Below are 26757 nucleotides of genomic sequence, written 5' to 3' on the forward strand. Positions count from 1 at the left end.
TAAGCCAAGCTCTTCATGCTTTCCCTGCAGACAGGTGCCCTGTTTGCTCAGCCACCTAAGCAGTCCTCCTTTGTATCATTTCAACAGGAGGGAGTCTGAATTATGCCCCTTATTGCAGAGGGTGTTAATTCTTCCAGAAAGAGCTTGCCTGGCACGCTGAAAGTGCATTTGCTGTTTTCTTCAGGCAACACATTCTCACTTGCCAACGTCCTGGACTTAAACGCTCAGTAACTTCTAGGAACAGCGGTTTTAATTTCTGTTTGCCTTGCACACAAGGTTCGTTCCACTGCCGAAACTTGTGTTGATATTGAGGTACAGGCAAAGTTTGAAGCCAGGAAGAAAAGGCCGATGGAAAAGGTCAAACATATACCTAGGTTTTGCTAAATTTTTTTGGCACTTAAATGGAAAAGATGAACTTATTTTTTCCCCCAACATTTTTAAAACGCTAATGTCCTTGTTCATAATAACCCAGCTAAATACTGACGCAAAAGAGATGCATAATTTTTTTTACGGGTTTCTCAGTGAGTTCCGCACTATCCGGACCAAGGGACGCTCTCCTCCTGTCATGACACCGGATCGCTTCGCGCCCCGCGCCCCGGCTGTCGCCGCCCCGGTTCCTCGCCGTGCCTTCAGCCCGCAGTTAACCCGCGGCGCCTCTGTCGCGGCGCTCAGCTCGGCTGTCACAGCAGCCCCTTGGCGCGTCGCCTCCGTCGGTCACCGGAGGAGCGTCCGTCCCCGCGGGGCTGGACCCGCACCCCGCGTCCCGAGAGGGCGGCATCGCCCGTCGGGCAGTCCCCAACGCCGGGGCAGGGGCGAGGGGGAGCGGGGCGAGCCCCGAGGCGGGCGGAGGCGCTGCCCGAGCCGCCGGAGGAGCGCCGGGCGGCTCCGGTTTCCGAGGCGGATTTAACCTTTGCGGCGCGGGGCGGGGGGGTGCCGGCGATGGGGCGGGCAGGGGCCGGCGGGCGCGCAGGGCCGGGGCGAGGCGGCGCCTCGGGCACGGCGCGGCGCTGGGCTGGGGCGCGCAGGGCGGCCGCCGCCTCCCGCCGCGGGGATGAGCGCCTCGGCGGCCACCGGCGTGTTCGTGCTCTCGCTCACCGCCATCCCCGTCACGTACCTCTTCAACTGCCTGGCGGCCACCGGCAGGTGAGGCGGGACGGGCCCGGCGGGGTGTTTGTACCGGCGGCGCGGGGTGAGCGGGACGGGGCGGGCGGCGGAGCGGGGCAGCGCGGGGCGGCCTCGCCTCGCCGCTGCCGGGTCCCGCCCGCGTCCTCTGACGGGAACCGAGCCGGGATGCGGCGAGAGCGGCCGCTCGCCCCGGGACCAGGTCGCTGCCGGTGGCCATCCCCCGGAGCGTATCCCGGTTGCTCCGCGTGCGGCTGCCCCGGGCCGGCCGTGCCGCCGAGGGCGCGGTACCGCTCCGCGCTGGGACCCGCGGCCTCCCCCGGGACATCCGCCACCAAAATCCAACTCTGCTCAAAGCGAGTGGGAGAGCTCGCCAGCCCCGGAGAGCTCCCGAGCCGCGGCTGCCCGCGGGCACCCCTCAGCCTGCGCGTGTCGCTGGAAGTGACCCTGCGCCCTCGCTCTGCCAAAAACCGGGATCCCGGGAGAAACCGCAGGTCTAGAAAAGGAAAGTCTTTCCTCATGGCAAAGCCCGCTTCACTTAAAGGTCTGCGTGGTATTTTGTGATCCTACAGCCCGGGGTGTTTTGCAACTTTACTGCACAAATATTTGCTTCTTGTTTTTTGCTACATCTGTTCCTTCCCCATTTTCCTCCTTCTGGCCCATAACTGAATTTTTTGTTTCTCATTGCTAGAGTAATGTCAAATAACACATGGTGACTTACTTGATTAACTGCCAATATTTATTTCAAATGATAGACTGCAGTGAAAAGTCACTGCAATATTAACAGCTGTAATGGTATGAAGAAATTCATCACTGGGAAAACAGACTAGCAGAAGACTCAAAGCATAAAATAAATCAACAAGCTAGTACTGCTCATCCTGACTTAAAATGTATGTGTGTATATTTTCTGAAATATTTGGTCTTGCAAATTCTTTGCAATAAATTTAAGTCAAGTTTCACGAAGGTTGATATTGTCATGATAGAATTTGTTCATACGCAAGTTGTTTTCTTGATGCAGGGTGGTACTATGCATAAAATGATGTACCAGATATTTTTAGCTTATGCTTCTGGACTTTACCTAATTTCCCCCTCCATTCTTTTCCCTTGCACAAGGACAAAAGTGAAGACTGAGGAGGAGAATCTTGCCTTAAAGAGAGCTAAAGATAATTTACACCCTTAGATTTATGAAACAATTTTAAACTGATTTTCCTAGTTTGCATTTTCTTGGGGAAGGAGACAAATTTGCTTTGTGACAAAGATTTTTTTCTGCTTTATGCCACTCCCACTGTATGTGCAGTAACATTATAGCCCCATCTCCAGAGAAAAGATCCTTTTGCCTGAGCCCACCTGCACTGATCACTGGACCTGCTCAAGTGGTCCTGCCTTGTAGGGCCAGAGAGGTCTCTGGTAGCGCTTCCATAACTGACCATTAGCCCAGATCCATCAGAGGTGCCCCACACTGCTACTCCTATTCCACGGGACTGATGTGATTTATTTTTGAATTTGTAATCTCTTGAGTAGATAATTTATTACTGAGGTTAGATAAAATGTCCCCAGTGATCCTTTTTGGCCTTGAAATCTCTGTGGGTTTGATCCTCATCTTTCATTGCCTTTTAATTTTCCCATAGTTTTTGTTTATTTTAGTATGAAAACTGATTTTAGTCAGACAAGTCTAGATTTCTGGATATGTTGTTTATCTAGTTATTTTTGTATTTTCTTTTTTTAGCTGATCACACGTGCAAAGAGAGGCACATAAATTCTGCAAAACTATAGGATGACTACTGTGGCAGACTATGCAACAAACTATAAAATCTGTATCTTAAATTATTAAAAGTTACTTTATGAGTGTGTGTGTTTGAGGACAGCTGGCTGACAAAGCAAAATTCAATCAGTTTTTCTTTTAAATTCTTTTTTTTTTTTTCCTTTTTTAACATACCGTTACAGTTCCTGGGTGATTGTTGCAGTTGGATTGCTGGTTCTGGTTCTTATTGCTCTGTCAGCTCGTGTTCTTGTCAAGAGGAAGCCACCCAAAGACCCACTGTTCTATGGTATGTCCTGCAAAGCTGCGTGGCCTGGCTCACAGCAGTGGCTGGCTCACCCATGGCTTTGCTCTAGGCTGCCGTGGCTTGTGCACTTTGCCTTGCTCACCTGCAAAAATGACAAATCATTCTTTCCTCTCTGCTCCTTTTTGCTGTGTTTTCTCCTTTCCAGGTGATGACCACAGTCAAGGCTGTAAACTTCATGTGCCCGTGATTTTTGAAAGGCTACACAGTCCTTTCTGCAGACACTGACCTTCCATGGAGGCTGTGCCTACAGCTCCACAGAATTTCACATTCCTCAGAAAAGCTTCCTAAGAGCTGTGTTAACCAACCACTAATTAAAAAAATCCTGAGATATATGGGAAAACCATATTGTGTGTTGAATATCTGTCACCTCAAAGATGACACATCCAGTTCAATAGATCTCTGCCTGACAATTTATTGGACTGTGATGCAACTGTGTGATGCCAAGAATTTTTTAATTTAATTTTTTCCCTTTTTCCTATTACAGTTTATGCTGTATTTGCCTTTACCAGTGTAGTGAATCTAATAATTGGACTGGAACAGGATGGAATTATTGATGGATTCATGACTCATTACTTGAGAGAGGTAAATAGTTGTTTGGCTTACAAATGTAAATAAAATCTTCAGTATAAATAACTTGGTGTAGTATTTGTCACAGAAAAATAGCCACTTACACATTCAAAACAGTCTTCTTGAATTTTGTAGTTGACCTGCTTCGTTATTGTTATGGATAAAACCTTCATTGACTCGCAGTCTACTGACTCATTTGGGAGAAATAATGTAGCTTTCAAGCTCCACTGTTGTTACAGTTAACTTCAGGAACCCTGTTCTCTGTTAAATTCTGTGGGAATTGAAGGACCTGCACATGATTTCAGAAAACCACAGAGAGCACTCAGGAGTGGATGAGTTACCACACCAAAATGTGTTACCAAGAAGAAAACAGAATCGCTCCTTTATTTTTGCCTAATCAGTTTACCAGAAGGAATTAAAGTAGAGTTAAAAAATGATGATGCCAGATACCTAGTCAGCAGAATCTGCTGGCTGCTGAATATCAACATCCACCAAAAATAGCTCAGTAAGAGCTTGACAGGAAAGTCACTGAAGTCATTGAAAAGATTCCATGAACTTAAGTGTGAAATGAGTTAGACCCTACAAGGTTATACGTTGACATCCATATATTCAGTACTGCTGTAAATCTCTAGGTTGCTTAATATATCTGTATTTGTTGTATGCTAAATCTATCTTTATTTTGTAGTTTTTTTATCACTAAAATATGGAAAAGTCATATTTTCATAATGTGGCAGAGTAAAGCTGACAGTCACACACAGGAGTTTCCATCTTGCACCCTTTATTGCAGATGTGGAACTCATTCAGTTCTGCCTGATCCTGCCTAGGTCAGCTCTGTGCTGGGAAATGTGTATTGTCAGTCAGAAGCTGAAACGTGTATCATCAGTCAGAAGCTGTACCACTGCTTGAAGGAACATTAGTTACTTTTCTGACCTTGTTTCTTGCTGTCCTTTATGAACTGTTCTCTTGCTCTAAGCTCTGTGTCTTCCCCCACTCCCCCATCCCAGGGGGAGCCGTACCTGAACACCGCCTACGGCCACGTCATCTGCTACTGGGACGGCTCCGCGCACTACCTGATGTACCTGCTGATGGTGGCAGCTATTGCCTGGGAGTGAGTCTCACCTGCGCACTGCTCACCTGGCTTGTGTTCTCATATCATCTACAAAGGCCTTTCTTTTCCATGCAGTACTCAGATTTTTATTTCGGGGTGCTTTCGTGTTGTAGGCCAAAGCAGTGCTGTTGAAATTGCATTACTTTCAGGGGTTCTACCCTTGCCAAGTTACCCTTCCTCTCAGGTGACTAAGCCCAGAAAATGCATGGAGATGCATCTTGTCTTCACCCTGCAGCAGAGTGTAGCACATCTACATGGCTTTGTCTTAGCTAAAAGCTGAAAGGTGATGTACATTAAAAGCATGTGTGACAAAAAAAATGTTTTTAAAAAAAAATTTATGATAGGAATAATGTATTACTTAGCACTATGATGATCTCTCATCCCTGTTAGAGAATGACATGAAGTTTAAGAGAAAAAGAGGTTATTTCTAGAGATCCTTATGCTCTTGCTGTTGAATAAAGAATTTCAGAGAATAAGCACTTAAATTCCAGAGACAAATGTACCTGCTGGTAACAGTAGCATTAACAGTATGAAATTAATTATTAATTGTCTTATAGTTTTGTACAGCCTATGATGTGCTAACTAGTGCAGTCAGCCTTCAGAGGAGTGACACAACAGCAAATAACTGAATATGCCCAAAGCCTGTACTGTCCATGTGATAACCTTGTCCCATAAGAATGTTGTGGGACATTCTCCATGACCCCTCTTAGAGGCAACAATCCACTCTTGACTTGTGGAACAGATTTTAAAAGCCTCTACTTGGTAAAACACAACCCCAGCAATGAGTATAATATTTAGGGTAGAGAATTTTTAGAAACAGTTCAATAATTATGCCTTGTTTTCTTTTTTAACAGACAAAGCTATAGAACCATTGGTCTCTACTGGCTGGGTTCCATTATCATGAGCATCATTGTCTTTATGCCTGGAAATATTGTGGGTAAGGAAGTAATTTATATGACCAGCTTTTTCCTGTGAAACATTTCTAAATTCAGCATTGTGCTGTCTATATTTTAGTGCAGTGTTGGTTCATTTCTGTAATATTGTGAAAGAGGCATTTTAGGAATATCAGTAAAGAGACAAAAGATATTCTAAAATTTTAATATGAGAAAGAAAAGATGGAGACTGGGAAAAAAAAACCCTTAAATTTACTTTGCTTTCAAGGGGAAAAAGAAAGTATTGTGTTTTGATATATCTATAAGGGTTTCATCTAAACCAGGTTTAAGTAATGAGACATATCACAAAAATATAAATCTTACTTTGCATAAAATTTCCAATTTGCTTAGAAGTCTGACTTTCCAACAGCTTACAAGAGGCACCCAAATCACCTTTAAAAGTCAAATCTGGAAGTTATTCTGTTTTCAAACTAAATTTAGCATTCCTAGATTTCTAACATAAATCTGAGCATAGTGGTGCTGTTAGAGGTGAGGATTGCAATAAAAATATTGACGTCATTGGTACTGGCAGGTGATCCCTTAAGGGTGAAACCTTTCTCAAGGAAAGATTTCCTTTTTAGCTGAGCTTAAACTGTTGCAAAGTTGACAAATGTTCAGCTGAGAAAAATGTTGATGTGTCCAAATCCTGCAGTCAGCTTTAGGGAAGGTCACTTTTGGTCCTGCTTTTCATGCCAGAGGAGGAATATTCATGGTGCAGGGTGGGGCCAGCCCAGCTCCCTCCCTCCTCTGAAGATAGACTCACCACAGAGAAAAGCAGGTTTAATGTGATTCTCCCGTCCTTTTTCCTCTTAGAAAGCGTCTCAAAAGCATGCCTGCCACCTGCCTTTCTGACACACAGTGTAGCCAGTGTCAAAGACATGTTTTCCTGGTTTACCTGAGGCTGAGGAGAGCTCTCTGAATGTTTTGTCCTCAGTACAGGCCTGTGGGAGAAATCAGCACTTTGGAAAACAAATGCAGTATCAGATCTTGAAAAATTTATACATTTTATCCCCCATTTTAAAAAGAATGAGGTCTCTATTTGAAGCAGGTTCCATTGGGAGATTTGAAAGCTGTCCCACCTTATAGGATTTCCCAATGCAGAGTGACAGATGTGGCTTCCCATCTTCTCAAAAAGTCCCTCATTCTGAAGTGGCTTCCTGTCTCATAGGCTCTCTTTTACCTGTGTCTCTACTTCTGCTGAGGATGTGATTTTCCAGAGGATTTGTGTGTTATCATTAGTGATTTCTAATGCTTTATGTTTGTTTACATTACCATAGTTGCTTCAGGTTTGATGTTACATAGCATATTTTTTAATTCTTCTGCAACAGAGCTTACAAATTCTCATAAATCTTGTAATAATTTTTTAACAGGCAAATATGGAGCAAAAGTGTGTCCTGCTATTTTCCTAAGTATACCATATGTCTGCCTCCCCATATGGGCTGGGTTCAGAATTTACAACCAACCTTCAGTGACTCATGACACTCCAGTCAAGGTAATTCTATTGTATCTCAGTGCTGGCTACTGTTAGGGCAGCTGAAATAAGCTGGCTGTTTCTGGTGGGTTTTATAGGTCCCTGGGTGACCATGGAATGTGCTGTGACTGCTCACTCTTATGACAATTGCTGTCTGGCTCTGAAAACTGCAAACATATCTATACTGCAGGACTATTTCATTATGGTGGAATAAAGAAAAAGAAAAAGAATCTCATGTCTAGAGTAAGGAACCCATTCATAGGTGTAATTGTGTTTCTAACCTCTATTCAGTTTCTGTCTGTTTCAGTTTCTTAGCTGATGAAAATACTGGCATTTATCAGCTTCATAAAGCACCACAAAATCCTGTAGAAACACTTCAGGAAAGTACTCTTTTGCAGATGACTTACAGATCTCATGTAATTTAATAATTTTTGTATGTGCTTGCTGTAATATTAGATTTTACAGGTGAGACACTACATAAATTGATATGAAAATTCTTTACACATTTCTTATAAAAAATCTGAAAAAATGTTTACTTAAAACTTTTTAGACTTTTGCCTTTGAAATAACTAGATGGGTTGTAATATGATTAACTGAGACATCAAAATTATGCATTAATAGTTTATGCACTGTTTTATAAAAAAAAGTTTAAAACCCCCTGCAGTACATAGCACAGAACAGATCTTTTAGCTCTTAGTTGCTGTAGGCAAGCCAGTTTATTGCTGCAGCACTTCCTATCAGTTGTAAGCAATATAATCAATTAATATCTTTGCATCACAAGAGCTCCTGAGGCTCAGTCAGGTTCATTCTGTAACTGCAGACAGAGACAGAGATGAAGGATTGGTGGCAGCTGAGAGCCAGCAGGCAGCCAGAGTGTGAGTGGCACAGAGGGACAGCAGCCAGGCAGGACAGACCTGCCCAGAGAGGTGTGAAACACAACATCCAGCCAGCCATCCCTTCTTCAGGAGGAAAGAAAAGCACAGAGGGATGTTCATATCTCCTCAGGCCTGAAGAACACCTACAGAATCACAACTTTTAGGGCAAATCCCTATGGAAGACAAATTGGAGGAATCTTCAGGTGCTAAACCTTCTACTCTCCTGCACAGGCTTATAGGAAACCTCATGTCCCAGCCCAAAGCCATTTGAGCTGATTCATTTGAAGGAGCCACTGTTTCTGGCCAGAAGCACATTCTTTAGACTCATCAAGTGTAGTTAAAGGTAGTGATGGGAATTTTTACTGCACACATTAGTGAGAGCAGCCTTTGTGTGGAGCGTGGATGAAGGCTTCAGTTTGTTTTCCTGGTATTAAGAATACTACAGGAACAGACAATATAGAAAATACGTGATGGACTGATTGCTTGCTGAAATACAGCTGTGTCTCCTGGGCTTACCAGGAGAGAAACTGGTTACCTCGGTTTGATATTTTAATTTAGTCTATATTTCAGAGAAACTTTGATTTAATATTCTTTTTCAAAAAGAGAGTTCAGGAAAACCTGGTGACTTGAAAATTTAACATTGCGCTTCTTCATGAATCCTTTCTTGGAAACCTAAACTTCCTTGCCCAGAAGGTTATAGAAAAAGCCTTGATTCCTTTCACTGGGACCTCATAGCCCACCCAAGCTGTTTGTTTTTCAGAAGTTGTATTTAGTCTTCACAGGTAAATTAATGCTCCATATCTGAGTATACCTTTAAATCTTAATGTGACTCCTCATGAATTTTTCATGCAACTCTTTCAGTCCCGAATTAAGAATTGTTTCCAGGAAATAATTGTGTTTAATGCTACTAATCAGTCAGATAATCATTGTAAGTCCTGAACATATCAGCAGATCATTTAGAATTAGCTGCAAAATTTAACTTTTTTAAACTATAATTATTCAGAGTTGTCATTAAAAGATTTAGGAAGAAAATGTAACAATGGTTTTAAACATGCTATAGTTAGTATACAGGAAAATACTTACATGAAAGCAACAGAAGCTAAGTGTATTCTGTTGGCCAAGATATACATTGCTATAATATTATTACAAACCTGCTAGTTAAATAAATAATCACTGTGGGGGCAGAGGAGAGGAATTCAAGTTTTGGTTGTTTTCTAGTAGAGGGGTGCAGGGGAGTGGAATGGAGCTATGCCTTCATTTGGAATCACGCCCAGCTGTGCTGCAGTCTTTACAAAGCCCAACAGATTTATCTGCAAGTATATCAGCTCAGAAAAGTTTAATGGAATTTTAAAATCTTTAACAGAATTAATACACAAATTCAGATTAGTACATGAATTCTGAAGGGACTGACTTTTACAGACAGCACACAAGATTATTCCAATTCCCTAAAACTGATGACATAAGAAGCCTCTCAGAAGTTATGGAAAATAGCTTTTTCCTGGAAGTGAGAGAAATTGCAAAGTGTGCCTAGCCACTTCCTTGCTGCACAAAAGAATCCCTGGGGCTGCAGAGGTCTGTGCAGAGTTCAATGTTGTTTGCAGTACATGGGAAACCCGTGGCAGGCCAGCTCTGCTTGGCCAGCATTCTTCAGTTTAACATGGGGTGATGGGGCTTTGCTGGGTAAAAGAAAGGTAAGGAAAAACTGCTCTGTAGCTGAGGCCTGTCAGCAAAGTGCAACCTGTCTTTCAAATTTCTGCTTCTGCTTTTTTTACCTTTTTTTTTAAGCTTTGCATTTTCATTTTGTTTGCATGCATGCATAAAGAAAAAAGGTGTGAGTTTTCTGTACCCTGTCAATTTCACAAACTAGTATTGCACCAAAGACTGCTTCTACTTACAGTGGCTTTGTCTCCAAACCCTCTAAGCACAAAGTTCTACTGTAGCTTTGTGATTACAGTAAATACACACATCCATTTAATATTTAAAGAGAAATATTGAAATATTTGAAAAGAAGAGATAATATATATCTATAAGCTTCATACATAGTTCAAAAGGGAATGAAAACATACCAGCTTTCCACTATCCTAGGTACTCTACTATTGAAAATTATTTGTAACTCAGCCCTAAGCAACCTTTTTCTCTCATAGGAAGAAATATTTGAATATAGGCATCCTTTGCAGGTAATATAAAAAATACTCCTACACCAGTACTCTGAATAATGTGAAGTGACACCCTACTGACAAAACCTGTTACTTGTGTTAGAAAACCAAACAAAGGTGTCATTTTTTTTTTCTGAAAAAGATCCTTTAAAAGAAAATCAGAAAAAAAAAGTTATGAAAAGGATGACTTATATTTGCCACAGCCTTATTTTTCTTAATCTGTAATCCAGATCTTGTAGTATTTACTCAGAAATTGTGCTTGCAAGATTAGTTCTCCTGTTTCAATAGCTTTATTGTGAGTATCTTGATCCTATGTGCTTTTAACTGTGCCCCTGCATCCTAATTTTTGTTTTGCACTTTGGAGACAATTCCACAAGTGTATAACAGGAAGGAAATCAGGTTTTTCTTTTGCCGTCTGCATGCCAACAAACGGCCAATAAAAAGGAAGAGGAAATGAGTAACACATATACACGGGGAAGTTTTCCCTCTCAACTACAGAAAGATACTCTGATGTGTTTGTCTGTGACTACACTGTGCAGAAAGTGTAGCTCAAATTATTTCCATGGACACTGCAGGTTTTATTGTGTAGGCAAAGAGATGCCTTTGGGTCCCCCAAGCCACCTTCCCCATTAGACATGGGAATGGCCTTTGCTCTGCAGAGTGTGAGCCCCTCCCCGTGTACCTGCAGCAGGGGGGATCCCTGTGCTGAGGAAAGGAGGCACAAGATCAGAGCCAGGCCTTGGAGGTGCTTCAGGGCCACCCCAGGAATTCCCAGTGGTAGAATTTCTGTTCAGTGATAGAAGAGGAAGGGTTTCCACATACTCCATACACACACATTTCGTTCTCTATTTCTGCACTGCACACTGACATACAATATTTGCTCACTGAACTCAGCAGAGGACTCAACCAGCCACAGAAAAGCTTTTATTTTATGCCAGTGATAGTCCATTAGTTTTAACAGTGTCACAAGCTGCTGAAAACCAGCATTCAATAATGAGATGGATCCAGTCCTTTTACAAAGCATACTAGATTGAACTTCAAATGTTTGAGACAAAACCTCCATTTCCAAGGCTTTTCTACATAGAGACATTCAGGAAAACAAATTATTTCCAGTTACAAAAAGACAATTTTGAAGAAGTTATGCTGCTTTAAAGCCTTAGGTGATTGCAGAGTTAGTGTTCATTTGATTTAGGTTGCTTGAAATGACACTAATCTGTATTGAGATGGCTTCAGTTGGATCCATCCATTTCTAGAGTTTACTAAGATTAATTTTCCTCACTACATCCTATAAAGTCTGGAGTCACCTTTTTAGGTGGAAATCTTTCTGTCTCTCAAATCAATGGATACATGTGATGTTTCATGATGTTTCACCACTCCACCCTGTTTGCAGTGACTGATCTGGAGTGAAATACAGTGACAGGGAACCAGGATGTACCTACTCAACATGTTCTGTGTTGCAGGTGGTTCAGGAAGTCCAGAAGAAAGGACTCTTAAGACGACCAATAGATTTAATGTTAGCTGCATACCTCATTCTAGCCACGGCGTTTTGCATATTTAGGGGCATGGTAAGTTGAACATATTTTAATAATTTAAGCTAATTTTCAGTCAAACTTTTTAAAAAGTTTGTATGAAAAATCACGTACATTGTGGTCAGGGGAAATCCTGTGACATTTGGGTTCAAACAGACCTTAGGATATAAAAAGATAAATTATATGATAACTATTGGTGCTTTGCTTCTCCATTTTGTGCTGTGTGCAGCATGTTTTTCAAAAGGAGGTGCTCAACCACCAGAGTAAATAGCATCCCAAGAGGAAATCAACATGACCTAAAACTGTTTTCATTGGTCTGTTGTTCCATTTATGGCCAAGAACATGGACACAAAGCAACTAAAGTAATTCTGTATTCATGTTTTTCTAAGCAGTAATGCATATTTAAAATTATATACAAAACCAAGTTAGCTTATACTGCATGAGATAGAGAACATTTCCACCTAAAAGGAAAAAAAATTATCCACATTGCGAACAACACACATTGTTTCTACTTACCAAGAGACAATTTTTAAAAATGGTTGCTCACTAAGCATAGTTGATGGAATTAAAATTTCTGAGGGAAGGAAGTAGTACCGAAAATGCTTTCAGGAGTAAATCCAGTCGTAGGTAAATCTATTCCCTTGTCAGCTCTAATGCATTTTCTGTCTTAAGCAGAATGAAACTTGTGTATCATTCAGTGAGCACAGCACAAATGTTTAGGCATCTCAGATAACTGCCTGCTTGCTTGATTTGTAGGTTTGATCCTTTCTAGAATAATTCAAGTAGGAGGTGATGATAAATAGCCAACAACATTTTATTTACCTAGCACAGATTGTCCTTTTGTAGTTGTGCTGCTCACATTCCTCTCTCACCTCCTGTTTCTCTTAAAACTTGCCTTTCAGAAACATCTTTTTCTTCTAATTTGTCAGACTGCTTTATTTCTTATAGATCATGATACTTTAGAGCACCGCTGATACAGGTTAAATCAGCTGGTTTACCTGTAATTTCACTGTGGAAAATATTGGTCTCAGAGGATTTTTTTTTTTGTTAATTTTGAGACTGTGGTAATTTCCTTATATATTTCCTTCACCAAGCAGGCATTGGTTACTGGCCTTGATACAGAGATCAACTGAACATCTCTGTGTAAAGTGCAGGAGCAATAATTTTGTGCAAAAGTTCATAAAACACAATCCATTATAGTCCACTCAGACCTGCTTCTTGGATGCCCATGTTGGAAAAGAACAGGGAGGAATATTGACTGTAAAGTTTTGCATTGCCCCCTCAGACTCACACAACAAATGCACATGAAATCAAGCTGTGCCAAACTTACAGTTCAGCCCTGTAGCTCAGGCATTAACAGTGCCACAGACAAGCCCAGGGACAGCTGCTCACATGGATTGCTAGCTCAATTTAGAGCAGAATTTTTTGTAATAGTTTCAAGGCCTACCACAAAAAGGAACTATTTTTGCAATTTATCCATGTTTATTTGGAACTTTTTCTTCCTATAGGAATGTAAAATCCAATAATCTGTCCTTTAAAAATTATTACTTTAAGTAACACCTGTCTCATGCATTGCTCTGCACTGCTGCCTTGTCCCAGTGCAGTTCTTTTCTTGGACTACATCCATAGCTTGCTATCCTAAAACTGGGTGCTTATCCTGAAGTTTCCACTCTTAGAGCAATTTTCCATTGGAAAGTTCATTTGGTGGGATCAAAGGCTATTTATCAGGGCAAATCAATAGCAATTATACTTTTACAACAGCATAGCCAACTGGCTGAATTCTCTTCCAGTCAAAATCTTCAAAGCAGGCTGCCAGCATTTCCTCACAAACCCACTGAGCAGGAGCTGGGAGGAGGCTGCATTTCCCCTTTTATTTGGTGATCACACGGATCACCTTTGCAAGCTCCAGGGCAGCTGTGCTGCAGACCACGAGTGCACCCCTAGGGCTGGTAACACATGTCAGGTTGGCTGGTTTCAGAGCAAATTGATCACTGGATGCTGTAAAACCTCTTCTCAGATTGCCCTGGACTGCCCTGCTGAGCTCTGCCGGCTGTACATCCAACTGCACGAGCCCTACATAAAAGATCCTGCTGCCTATCCCAAGCTTCAGGTAAAGCACTGACCATGGAGTGGTAAGGAGGGATTTCTAAACAAAGATGAAGCCATGGTTTTCAGAGGTGACAAGATCAATGTGGGAGTTATCATTCAAGGCAAATTAAAGGGCATTTTCTTGTACCATTTCTACCCATTGTAGGATACCAACTCCTTATCACAATAAGCTTAACTTAGGTTCAAACTGATTACATGGAGCTACACATCCTAATTACTCAGGATTCTTTTAACACAGCCCATGAAACACATCTGTATGCTTTTTATGTTCATTTCACTTCCTTAGAAAGGCAAAGTAGACTTTCAGTCTGGAATTATGGAGCAAGAAGTGGTGCAATAGGACTAGATTCCTTAAGCTCTCCATTGCACTTCCATCCTCAGTGACACACTTGAAAAAGGGCACTGCATACAAAAAGCATTGCAGATGAGGGAATGTTGTGCTTTAGTTCTGTAGAATTTGATGTTGACATTCCTTTCCAAGCCTGGCTGCTGCAGGGGGACAGGGCCCAAAGCAGTCAGAGGACACAGGGGTGAGGAAATGAGCAGAAACCAAGTGTCACTGCTGGATGAGCTCTTTCTGGGAAAGGGAGCGCATGGCTGTGTCCCACAGCTCCCAGCTGAGAGTGCACTGGAGCCTGACAAAGGCTCCCTGTGTTAAGGAGTTAAACCAGGCCATGCTTTTTGGCATGATCTCAAGATAGTAAGGGGCAGGAATACGTGTCCTGGATGAAGGGGGCAAGGAGACAACAGCCACCAGTATCAGGAGAGACCTTAGGGAAGCTGGATCCAGTCAGTAGTATCCAGGTGTGACAAAAAAGCCGGGAATCACTGCTGCCAGAAGTGTAGTTTTGAGTAGTCTCAACTTCTCAGTGAGCAGCTTATTGATTTTTAAATGCATCTCCCTCACACTGCAAAGGAACTAATATTTGTGTTTGAAATGCAGATGCTGGCATACATGTTCTACTCGGTGCCATACTATGTGATTGCTCTCTATGGCCTGCTGGTGCCTGGTTGTTCCTGGATGCCTGATTTGACCCTTATACATGCTGGAGGACTAGCTCAGGTATTTCTTTGCAAATTCTTCACTTTTAAATTATATAATAGTAAGTAGAGACCTATGAAATCAATAAGGGCTTGATCTTCCCATGCAGGTTTTGTGCTGATGTAACTGAGACCACCTTTTGTATCTGTAAAAAACCCTTTATTTTAAGGGAGTGAAGAATCAAATCTACTATTCTCTAATGACCACATCTTGCCTTAGCAGATTTCTCTCCTTCTACACAATGTTTTTATTGGGCTCATTTAAACCTCATTAAGCACCATGCACTCTTTAGCTGGCATCATGAAGGAAGCCCATCTTAAAGCTGTGACAGTCAATCATAAGAAAAACCCAACAAAACCCAAACACAACACAACAGCACAATACATTGTTTCCATAATATGTGTCGGTCAAGTAGGTAGTTTGAAATATATAAAGAGAAAAAGTATCTCCTTGTCACACAAAATGTACAGTATCAGTGGATGGTGTTGAGAGAACTCAGGGAACCTCCTGGGCCACAAACCACAGTAACACCCAGAGGTGTTTGTGTTCCCAACAGCAGACAATGATCATTTTTCTTTTACTCATTCCATTCTGGTTCTCTTAAATAAACAACTATAGTTAATTACTAAATGGGACTGATGCTTATGAGAAGACTGACCAAAACAAAACAATTCAACAGGAACTAGTAAATTACTTATGACAGACAGATGAGCCTTAAACAGATGAGACAGGGACAATTGTTTTGTTCTGTACACAGGAAATTAAATGTGTGTGCTCAGAACATCCAGACAACACAGCAAATAAGCACGAAAATCCTGCCACAATAGTGACAACATAGGGACACAGCAATAACTGTAATTCAAATACCACAACGAGACAAACACAAGCCAACACTTGGTTCCTCAGGTCTGAGATAATCATGGATACCAACTACAATCCACTTTAATTGCCCAATAAGATGGGTAGAGTGACATTTTCTATTTGGGAGCAGTTACCACAGAGAATAGGACTTCTTTTTTCTTCTCTACCATTTTATAGAGAATCTTGAACTATCATATGATATCAAAACACAATCTGGCAAACATTAATGAGGAAGTTTAGATGCTTAAAAGGTATCATAAATATTGTACAACTGTGTTTGGCCTAAATCTAATTAAAAAAAAAAAAAGCACAAGCTAGCTAAGTAGGCAAGGCTTTATCAGGAACTTCCTCTACTGAAACATTACTCAGGTTCCATAAATTGCCCAGACAAGCAGGAAAGAAACCACTACTCCTTCAAAGATTTTTTTAACACAAGAGAAAGTAAATTAGAAGTCAGTGTGCCACCTATCACAACCTTGCAAACTTACCAGAAAGCTCAGCCTCCCAATCTGGAGGTGATTTTTTTTTTTTTTTTTTTTTTTTTTTTTTTTTTTTTTTTTTTTTTTTTGGTTTGGGGATTTTTTTATCCCCCTTTGTATGTTTCCTGTAACAAATAATCACCTTTTTTTAAAAAAAAAAAAACACTCCTTTGTACCTTTTAGATGTGTGAATGCTAAACTTTGTTGCTGAAGTCTAAAACCCCTCTGTTGTTCTTTGTAGTTCTGCCTCAGGATGTCCATTTAAACATTAGACTAACACCCAACATTTCCAATTTCAATACTTAAAGCTTGTCCTGGCACCAGCAAATGCTGTGGGCTGACAGAAACTGATTAAGAGAACTCTATGTTGTTGTGCAGTCTTCATATTTTATCTTGCTTCAAAAAACAGTTCTTGACATTTGGGAGGGGTTTTTTTGTCATTTTGACTTTAATGCACTGCAGGATGAACTTCAGTTATCCTACAAGTGAACATGATTTGTTAATTCATTTGATTTGCCTTGGCAAACTGTGACCAACCTGGGATGTAAAATGCATATGACAATGAATTGAGGACTCTTTCTTGATTATTTGGGTGTTTTGTCATTTTGAGGCAAAAAACACATTTACAGATTTGTCTACTGTTACCTTAAGTTAAAACACTTAATTGATAATTAAAACATGTGTAGTTACCAAAACATGCTTTGCTTCCCCTCACACAAAAGGTCCAAGAAAGGTAAGCAGGGGGCACTGCTCCCTGGGAATGAACACTGCTCCTACAGATGGGGAACATGGAGATTTTAATTATTTTTATTTCTATCATTATGATGTACTTTTTACAAAAAACAAGTCACAAAATACCATGTGATGCATCTAAACTAAGAACCTCCAAAGTGCCTACTAGCCTTTCACACAGACACACATTTACTGATTTTCAGAATTACAAATAACTCTCAGCTGGAATGACTCCATTACTAACAGTCAGACTCCAAAACCAGTTGTGACCCAATAATTCCTAGACTTTCTGAAGCTTCAGGAGGAGCTCTTTGAAGTTCATATGAGGGAAGTACCAGGAGCTTTGATTATACAAAAGGGTCGGAACAGCCTCTGAACTTAATGAAATTGATATTTCCCTATTCAAGTGAGCCATGTGAGAAGGGATGAGGAGCCACAGCCTTACTAGCCAAAATCAGTCTCACTAACTCTCTGCAGTCCATTTCTCTGTTTTCTCAAATGTAGAAAGTTTACCTCTACTCCCTCTTAGTGTTTTCCCTAACCCTGCCTTTTTTGTGGCTACTCTGTGCAGTGCTTCTTGTCTACCAGAGACCCTAAACCCAAGGAATGGATTTTTCTAGGTTACTCTCCTTCTATTTGATGGCTTTCTTAGGTTCATGTGACCAGGTCCAAACCCTTCCAAAGTTACAGTCTCTGCCTGGTTTTAGTCAGTCTTAGAGAGAAGGCACAGAGTGAAGAAGGACTCCTAACCTTTTTCTGGTCCTTCTCTGTCCTTAACTATAGGGTAAAAAATACTCGAAATATTGCCTATGATTAGGCAACAAGGCAAAAAATATTGTAAAAAGTCCAAATCCAGACTGCTTCATACACACAAGCAGGTCAGTGAGAAGCAGGCAGACACAGACTGCAGGTGCCAAGCCACATCCAGCACCAGGCAGCTTCCACCTGCTGGGAATGCCTGAGGAGCAGAGTGGCCAAGGCTTCAGGGGTGACAAAGGCTGGATGTAAGGCTACCTTAGGAGGTTACCTGCAGCATCTCATCTGGTTGATTTCTCAGCCAAAGCTCAGGGATTTGTTGGAGCCTCAAAATGCTTCACTTGGAGAGGGGATCAGTAACAGAAAGCACCAAGGAATGGCTTATTGGCTGAGAGACCCCAGTCACAGCAAGGTAACACAACAGACTCAAGGTTTCTCTCACTGAGAGCCAACCTACTGCACACAGGCACAGAGCTCTGCAGGGAGACAGCTCAGGGACTGACAGCTCAGAATTAGGGGTTTGGTGCCAGTCTGCCTGAAGGAAGAGCAGCACTGGGCCACTGGTGACTGAGAGATCTGCTTTTAAGACATGTCCCCTGCTCCAAGTAAGAAAAAAAAGAGGGAAAAAAAAAAAAAAAAAAGAAGTAGCAGCAGAGAACAGTCATGGGAAGAGAAACACAGGCGATTAAAGACATAACATAATTTTCACAGACTCAAATCAAATAAATTAAAAAAAAAAAAAGACTTTACAGACCTAAATATCCTTCTTGGTAATGAAAGAAGAAGCCATGTGTTACAGTGAAAAACAAGTCTAATAAACAATAACTTCATTATATGGTGCATCATTAACCACTAAAAATCTTTGTAGGCTACAGACAGGACATCATGTTACTGCTTTTTGGTTTTACAACAATTAAAGCTCACTAATGTGCCACAACTCCTGTAAGAGACAAGACCACACAGTAAGGCTTAGGCATCTTGGAGGCTCTGGGAGTTCTGGGTCTCTCAGAAGCATCCCCTTACAGCTCCTTCTGACAAGGTTTACTGTGAATTATGAGAAATTTACTGTCAACTTACTCTGATGCACAGCTGGCCACTCTCACAGAGAGGCAGACCTCACAATCCTCCACAGAGAAGGAGCAGCTTTGCAGTTTGTTCGCCCCAGACAAAGCTCTAAAATGCAACCCAGAGGCTTTCAGTGTCTGGGGAACACCAGACAGACCAAAGCTCCTGGCTGCAGCCTGCTGTCTGTCCGTCTGTCTGGGAGTCTGCTGCCCTGTGCTACGAGAGGGCTTTGCTGCTGAGCTGCTCTGGCTGCCTGGGCTGAGAAGGCTCCCACAGCAGGAGAGGTAGCAGGGATTTCAGCAAGCCCACCCAGGTGCCAGAGGCAGGGCCTGCCTGAGGCAGGTGAGAACAAATGGGCTGCGAGAGACAGAGTGAATTACCAGGCCGATAGAAAAAGGCTGCTGACAGTGTGCCCCTGAACATCTGTTTGCTGCGCAATAGCTATTTACAGAAACATGCTAAGTGGCACTCTGCTGAAGTGTGTTTGTATTTGATTTCATTGATTACTTTGTTTCCTGGCTCAGGTTTGCTCAGTGAGCTCTCCCAATTCAGTTGAGGTGGTTGGAATCACCTGAAAACCAATTTCCATTTCTGTTTTGATGGATGGTCTCAGCCTAACCTTTTGCTGGGGTGGTGTATTGAAACACCTGCACTTTATTTCCCCTTCTACTCTGCTGTGACCAGAACCGTGTTCTACACGAGGCCAAAATTACTCCTGCTGAAGCCAGAACAGAGGATGTGATTTGACCATAGTCTACTCCTCTCTGTTCCTAAAATCCTGTCCCAGTGCTCTCCTTATGATCAAATTGATGTTTGTGTTCTCAGATCTTCCCCACTGCTAGCTAACTAAATAGTAATGAAAAGATTGGACACACAATAGTTAATGTGAATGAGCTGTGGCTTGAAATAGCAGGTAACAGATGGAAACAAAAGACACCGACTATCCTGACACTTCTATATTTAAATGTTTGTTTATCCTAAAAATATGCTTCAGGCCAGCAAGCCTGTCTGTGCCCATAACCTTCACAGTATGCTCAATCTATACTTCAAACCAGCCTCAGCCTGAAACCCAAATATTGCAGACATTTTCTGAAATCATCAGGAGTTGTGGAATCAGAATCTGGAACGATCTGGGTTTAAGATTAAAAAGTCCAAACCCAAACCAGAACTGACACAGGTTCCAAGACTCTCTAACTTTACTCAGAGTGAGTGTCTGGCTGCTCCCAGTGATGCCTAACTCCCAACAACCTTCCCAGGCAGGTGGGTGAGAGCCCTCCCCCTGACTGGGCTCTGCAGGGATGTGCCTTCAGTGGCCACTTTTCTGGGGAAGGACTGTGGACCCTCTAGCACAAATTATGACCCAGAAAGCCAGTGTGGAATCCTGTACCTGATGAAATGATCAGTGCCACCATGTGCATAAAACAAACATCTAACCATGCCACTGACGGTGCCAGTTATGCCTCATACACCAAGATATTAATGATTTTAGTTTAGACTGTATTTTTATACCGCTGTGCAAAAGTATGATGGATAATTCTGGAATAAGAATAAGGGCTGGCTTGGGAAATGTCACTGGAGATGCAGACTTGCATGCAGATTATGCCATCTTTCCAAAAATATACATCAACTTTACCTTTTTTTAATATATGTGTTATATACACACCACAGGCTCAATTTTCCCATATTGGTGCTTCTCTTCATGCTCGAACTCCTTATATCTACAGAGTCCCTGAAGAAGCAAAAGAGTTTTTCCTGATATTGAACATAATGTATGGGATTCTCCCCCAGCTGTTCGCTTACAGGTGCGTCAACAAGCCAGAGTTTTTTATGAAACCAAAACAAGAAGAAAAAACAGAATAGCAGAACTCTTTCCAGCTCCTGTCCTTGGCTATGTATATAATTGGGTTGGGATGTAACTGAACTGCTCAAATGGAACCCAAATGAGGCGTGTAAGATGTGTAAAATTGCACAACTGTGTAGTCGCACGGTCTGCTCTGTTTATCCTACTGAAAAAGGGACAATAAAGACAACTGCCTTTAGCACCACTTCTCAACATTGTGACTTTGCAGTGCATTGCCAGTTCCCACAGCTATTTTTAAGTAAGCTGCTTTGACAGTTTTAGAAATACTGCATGAAGTTAAATAATAATAATGATGTCAGTGTTTAGCCTCCGCACGCTGAAGAATAGCAGTGCTAGCAGTCCCTGCACAGAGCTACTGCACAACATGAAGGTCAGCATTGTGAAGCATGAAAAATTAACATACATAACTCTGTCACATGCACATGTTTTATTTGTCAAAAAGTATGTCTTGTGGGTCAACCTTGTTAAAAATCCCAAGAAATCTTTTAAGAAGCAATTAATCCTTATGGTAAGACTCCATATATGATAAGCAAATCATATAGTTTTGTTAATTCTCTTCAGGATTCACTTCTGCAAGGACGGCTCACCTGCCTGAAGCCGAGCAGGTGCTCAGCAGCACTTTTGGGCTGGGCACAGAGGGCTCAGGACCGTGAGCCACTGGGCTCAGGCTGCTCATGCGTTTCCAGAGAGGAGGGGTTTTGGCTGTGTCTCTGCAGCTACTCTTGCTAATGCTGCTGGCTCAGAAACAAGCAGCAGCAAACACAGCAACCTTGGTTTGGGCAGCTTACGTTTCTATTTGCAATTACAGCTATTTCTATGCCTTCTATGTGTATTTATATTAAAAGCAGTACACCTAGTGCCTTTCTCACAGATGAAACTAGCTGATACGTTTTAATTGGAAACACTTTATTTGGGTTTGTTGACTTCTTGGTGTTTTGATTGAAAGAATTTTATTTTTAAGTGTAATCAGTAACAAGGAAGCAGTTCACATGCCCTGTGCGTTGCACCCTGCACGAAGGGACCTTCAGGGCACTGAGAAATGCAGGGTGTAACACTCTCCTGCTGAACACTGCAGTTCCCAGCAGCAGTCAGAGGAGAGGCCCCAGGTTTTACACCTCCAGCCAAAGGGGCAGGTCCAAAACAACCACAGCACACCTCAGGCAATGCTTGTTGGCACCCAGCATCCCTGGTGCAGCTCCTTAGGCTTTGGGATAGCTCCACCTCAGTGCCTCTTCCCAGCGCTGCCGGGCTGTCACAGGACGTGCTGGCTCACAAACAGGTATTTGAGCCTCTGATGTTACTTCTGATGTCTTTAAAGAAACTTTGAATACATTCAAGGTGAATTTAATGACCTCCTGTTATCCAGAAAAGGCAAAGTACAGAAAAAATAAAGATCTCACCTGCACTTGTATCTATTATGGTCAACTCATGTTAACAGAATGTTTTGCTTTAATACTTGACTTACATTAATACCTCACATTATTACACGTATGAAGCCAAATATGACGCTAACTTAGTTGCTTACAACCTCAAACCTTACTCCCAATACACATTCCAATAAATTTATTCTGTAAAAACAATACATTTTTTTTGTTTCCTTTTTGTTTTGTTTTGGTGTTTTTTTGGTTTTTTTTCCTTGTGTTTTTTTTTTTTTTTTTTAGTTTTTTACAGTAAACTCATCAACTACAAACCTTGAATACGCAAAAGATGTTCCAAGGACAAGCATAACAAGGATTGATAAAACCAGACTAAATATGTTTTCACAATAAAAGCTGGCATAAAAATAAATAAAAATCTCTATTATCACAATAGCAACAATAATGTACACAGAGTAATGGATTTGGAATGCTTACTTACTAGTCTAGTTCTATTTCCAAAAGGAAAAAAAAAAGCCAGAATGACAGCATCCTTTTTTAAGCCTTTCATTTAAAATTGATGTTTTGTTTTGGTTTCCCATAGGGCTGTATATCACAGTAAGCTTAAAAATGGAAAGCATCCAAATGAATGATTTCAAATTGTGTTGGCATTGGAAAAATCCTTGTATTAATCTAAAGAAACACAAAAAGACTTTCACTAACTCCACATATAGGAACTAAGTCAGATAGTGTACATTACATCATGGTTTGGAGAAGTATTAAGAGTATAACTAGCTAGGTACTTCTAATAAGGAAAGGTATTTTATTACATTGTTGAACTTGGCGGTGATTTCAACTGAAGAAGAATTTTTCTTTCATGTTGTAAACTGATCAAAACCCAAGAAAGAATGCATCTAGGAAAATTTAAAATTATGTTTGTATGTGGGAGATTATTGTAGCATTGTATGGAGGGGACTCATTTCTTAGATTTACTTGTGTTTAAAAAATGTTGATTTAGAATGATATAATTTGGAGTTATGCCTTTTCTGTCTCGAAAAGGAATCTAAAACATGTTCAAGTATGCGATATCTTCATAAACCTCAGCCACTGGAAAAGGGCAACTTCATGCAACCAAATAATATGAAAATCAAAAAGTAACCCTTAGAAAAAAGGGTAAAAATGTCATTTCTGCAAACACAACAGATAGGAATGTGAATAATGTGCATACAAACTGGGATGCTGTTGATGGTACTAATGAACAGATGTGGTGACTTATATCAAATCCAAGAATATTAGACAACCAAACATGTAACCTTCTTGTGTTTTCCCTTAATATTCAGCAGTCATTATGTTGGTTAAGTCTGAAAGAGAAAGAGAAATAAGTCACATTTAATGTAAGAAATAACATGCTGCATCAAACTTGATACAATTGATGTTATATTTCCACACTTCTAAGTCACAGGTGCAAGTAACTGCCTGGTCTGGTCAAACAAATTTTTTTCTAGAGAAAACTGCTTTGTTACTAAAGATATCACTACAAAATATTAATGAGCACAGTTTAAAAGTAAACATTTAGGGCTGTATTCAATAAGCAGCTTCAGTGATATACGTGGGTGGGATTTTCCCCCCAGTCACTCCATTACAAACCTTGTAGCACACTTCAGGCACAACCAAAGTTTTTTTTTCCACTGCACAAAATCACTGATGGGCTTCATGCAGGAGCTCAGGCACTGCTGCATTCCTGGATGTCCAGCCACAAGAACACCCTCTTGTTCAAACACAGGAAAGCTTAGCAAGCATGAGCAAAGAGAAACATTTTCATCGCTAAGGGATCCAAATACTGCTTCTGAAAAGGAAACAGTTTGGCTCCAGTTCACTGTAAGGTGATGACAGAAAAGGAACTCCCACGGGTGAGTCAAGGTCAGCTCTTGCTTTCCCTGACATTAGTGGGATCAGGATCAGACTGTCCTCACATGATCACAGCAAGTGATACAAGTCTTGGTTTCCCCAAATGGAACAGAGATGGCAAAATTCACCTGATGGCCCTGGGACATGTTACATTAGCCAGAAACATGACAGCATGCAGTGCACCGTGGCCACCCACCTTTGGGCAAGGCATCCCTTTCTCCTACAACACTACAGTATCTTTCCTGTCTTTGGTCAGTGCAGTTCTCTCCTATGACAAGTGGTTTGTGAAGAGTAAAAATGGAAATCTGTGCTTTCCGTGTGGGAGGTCCTGGTACATCCTGGCTAGTGACACACAGTCAGGGCTTATTATCTAGTGCTCAGGCCAAAAGGGGTAATGATGTGCTGCCCATCCAGCACACCACACTCCAGAGGCCTTTCTCCTGTTTCAGAGTCAGTGAGATCATAACTTGAAGTGCTTTTGGGGGGTTCACTGCTGTTCCTTTCCCTTCAGACTCAGGGACCCATTAGTTCAACAACACGTGATCAGTCAATCAAAGCCTTTCTGCTTTCTGATGAGGTTCCCGTTGGCAGCTGCTGCCCAGCACTGACAGGTAGGATGGAGTAACACAGCTGGTTCCTGTGCTGTAATTCTCAGATCTAGTACAGAAAGATGTCCTTTTGGAGCATGAAACCTTTGCAATTATTAACCACAATTCCCTTCTGGGCTACTACATCCAGAAGATTGGGTAGGATCATCCTTACGTGGGTGCTGGGAACATTAATACCTCCCCTCCACTCTGTGTCACAGAGTGATACAGCTGTTGGCACGGGAGGGACAACAAAGAGACAGATAATGCAAGTCATCCTCTAGGGTTTTCAGTTTCCAGTGGCATGTTCCATCACGGCACACACTGTGCCTGCCGGTGCCACTGCCAGGTGCCCCAGGAGGCAGCAGGTCCCTTGTCCCCAGCAGGGAGAGGGGCAGCGGCAGCGCGGTCAGCCCTGGCTGCCGGCCCGGCCCCGCAGCTCCGCTGCGCTGATCAAGGGATGCGGCAGCGCCGAGCACCTCCCCTGGTCTCCATGGTTTCACGCCTCTCCAGAAACAGATCAGCTCTCAAACATCTTTGTTTGAACAAGTCTCTTCACTGTAAGCTACCGTACGACGTGTGCCATGCTGCACACAAAGGAAAGAGCACAGGATCTGACTGATTGGAGTGCAAAGTTTCTGTTATCAATGGCAGCACACAGAAAACAGAGCAGGGAACAAAACTGAATCCACAAACTGCTGTCTGCTTTTCTAGCACTGAAAATTTCTTCCTTAACAGTGTCTGGCAACTAATTCAGACATCCTGTACTGTAAAACTGCATGGGCAGAAGGATAATTGTTTACTTGCTCTGTACAATAGTTGTTATTCTGTGTTGATTTGAGGTCAAAGTGGTTACAGGATTCAACGTACACAGAGCTGCAAATATTTCATCTGTACTGGCTGCTTTAATCTCAACTTGCATTCAGACATTTATGTTTCCTCTGAGTTATATCCCATGTCCTTAGCCAGCAGTGCTGTTGTCCTGAGCTACTGGAAGGCAGCAGACAACACAACTCCTTACACCATATACTATGCCACTATTTGATTTTTACATAGAAATTTTTACTGTGCAATACTTAGACACATTCTTACAAATATTATCTTTTGCTTTGAAGGGTAGATTTTACTGTGCCTCAAATTGCAGGAAAAGAAAATCAGACAGGAAAACATACTCTGTTTTCATTTTTTGTACAAAATGCTTTTACATTGAACCAAGCCCAAAATGCTATGGTTTCAATGCTGATAAGCCCCCAAACCTGTTATAAAGCCTGACCAATGTTATTCTTGATAAGTAAAGAAGAGCAAAGGAACCAAACATCTCAAAACCACATCAGAAGGACACAGTGAACCTGTGTTTCTCTGGCCAGTTTGGCCATTACACTTGTACTTCACAGCAGTAACTGGGATTGTTGCTACTCCACAAGAATGCCACAACAAAAAAGCCTGGACACAGGCTGTTTTAAATATGTTCTCCCAAATGCAATGGTGTCAGATGGCAATAATTTTGGACCAGACTTTGATCCCCTTACTCACACTGGCAGTTGCCTCCACAAATAGATCCACTGACTCAGTTGGTAACTGATTGTCAGTGTGAGAAAAAGGATCACAGTCCCTTACTCCATTTTAATATTCAGGCTGTACCAGGAGCAAGAAAATGTATCTCATTTCCAGCAAATTTATTTTTCTCTGAAGACAGTAAAATCATTCACCTCCTGCACCAAGCAAATGCCTCCTTTACCAACACACTGCCCAGACTGTGGGGCACTCAAACAGTGAATACCAAAATGAAAACTTGCCACATACCCTGTGTGCTGGCCCTGACTTTCAAACACTCTCTAATAAGGCCAGAACCACAGCCAGCTTTCAAACATGAATACGTGGCCATCCCGAAAGTAGAAGTAAAAAGCAGTTTAGGTGTTCAGTTATAAAGATTCAGAATTATGCCAGCCAAGAACTAAAGACACAAGTCACCAGAGATTTAAATGAGGAATGTAAATATGCTGCCATGAATTCACTGATTTATGAACTAATTAATACCATTAAAGTAAACAACACAGAGCCATGAATACCTTTCCACCAGAAAATTCTCTTTATGTGGTATTCTGAGAAAGCTGAAACAATTTAACAATTTAACAGCAGAGAACAGTTCTGGGAAGATTCTGTGACTCAAGATTTG

The 26757-nt window shown here is 41.7% G+C and overlaps 2 protein-coding genes across 6 annotated transcripts in view; one reads left to right on the top strand and one right to left on the bottom strand.

Annotated features, from left to right (window-relative positions):
- The first annotated feature begins 1001 nt into the window (after window positions 1-1001).
- Window positions 1002-22313, top strand: TM6SF1 (transmembrane 6 superfamily member 1). Of its 5 annotated transcripts, none has more exons than XM_053988034.1 (10): window positions 1002-1143; window positions 3067-3170; window positions 3673-3770; window positions 4760-4863; window positions 5718-5800; window positions 7166-7287; window positions 11758-11862; window positions 13844-13936; window positions 14879-14998; window positions 21293-22313. In XM_053988034.1, exons 1-10 carry the CDS (start codon window positions 1052-1054, stop codon window positions 21458-21460), a joined length of 1089 nt encoding a protein of 362 aa, XP_053844009.1. In that variant the 5' UTR covers window positions 1002-1051; the 3' UTR covers window positions 21461-22313. The 5 variants fall into 5 exon arrangements, with proteins under 5 accessions (XP_053844009.1, XP_053844008.1, XP_053844010.1 ...); XM_053988033.1 differs by lacking the exon at window positions 21293-22313 and adding an exon at window positions 20539-20915; XM_053988035.1 differs by lacking the exon at window positions 21293-22313 and adding an exon at window positions 19395-19536.
- HDGFL3 (HDGF like 3) overlaps window positions 21140-26757 on the bottom strand; it is a 39076-nt gene continuing 33458 nt past the window's right edge. The window contains exon 6 of the mRNA XM_053988038.1: window positions 21140-23447. Coding sequence (XP_053844013.1) covers window positions 23442-23447 — 6 coding nt within the window. The 3' untranslated portion in view covers window positions 21140-23441. The remainder of the gene's footprint in view (window positions 23448-26757) is intronic.

This window comes from Vidua macroura, chromosome 12 (assembly GCF_024509145.1).
Source record: "Vidua macroura isolate BioBank_ID:100142 chromosome 12, ASM2450914v1, whole genome shotgun sequence".
In the NCBI taxonomy this organism is placed as follows: Eukaryota; Metazoa; Chordata; class Aves; order Passeriformes; family Viduidae; genus Vidua; species Vidua macroura.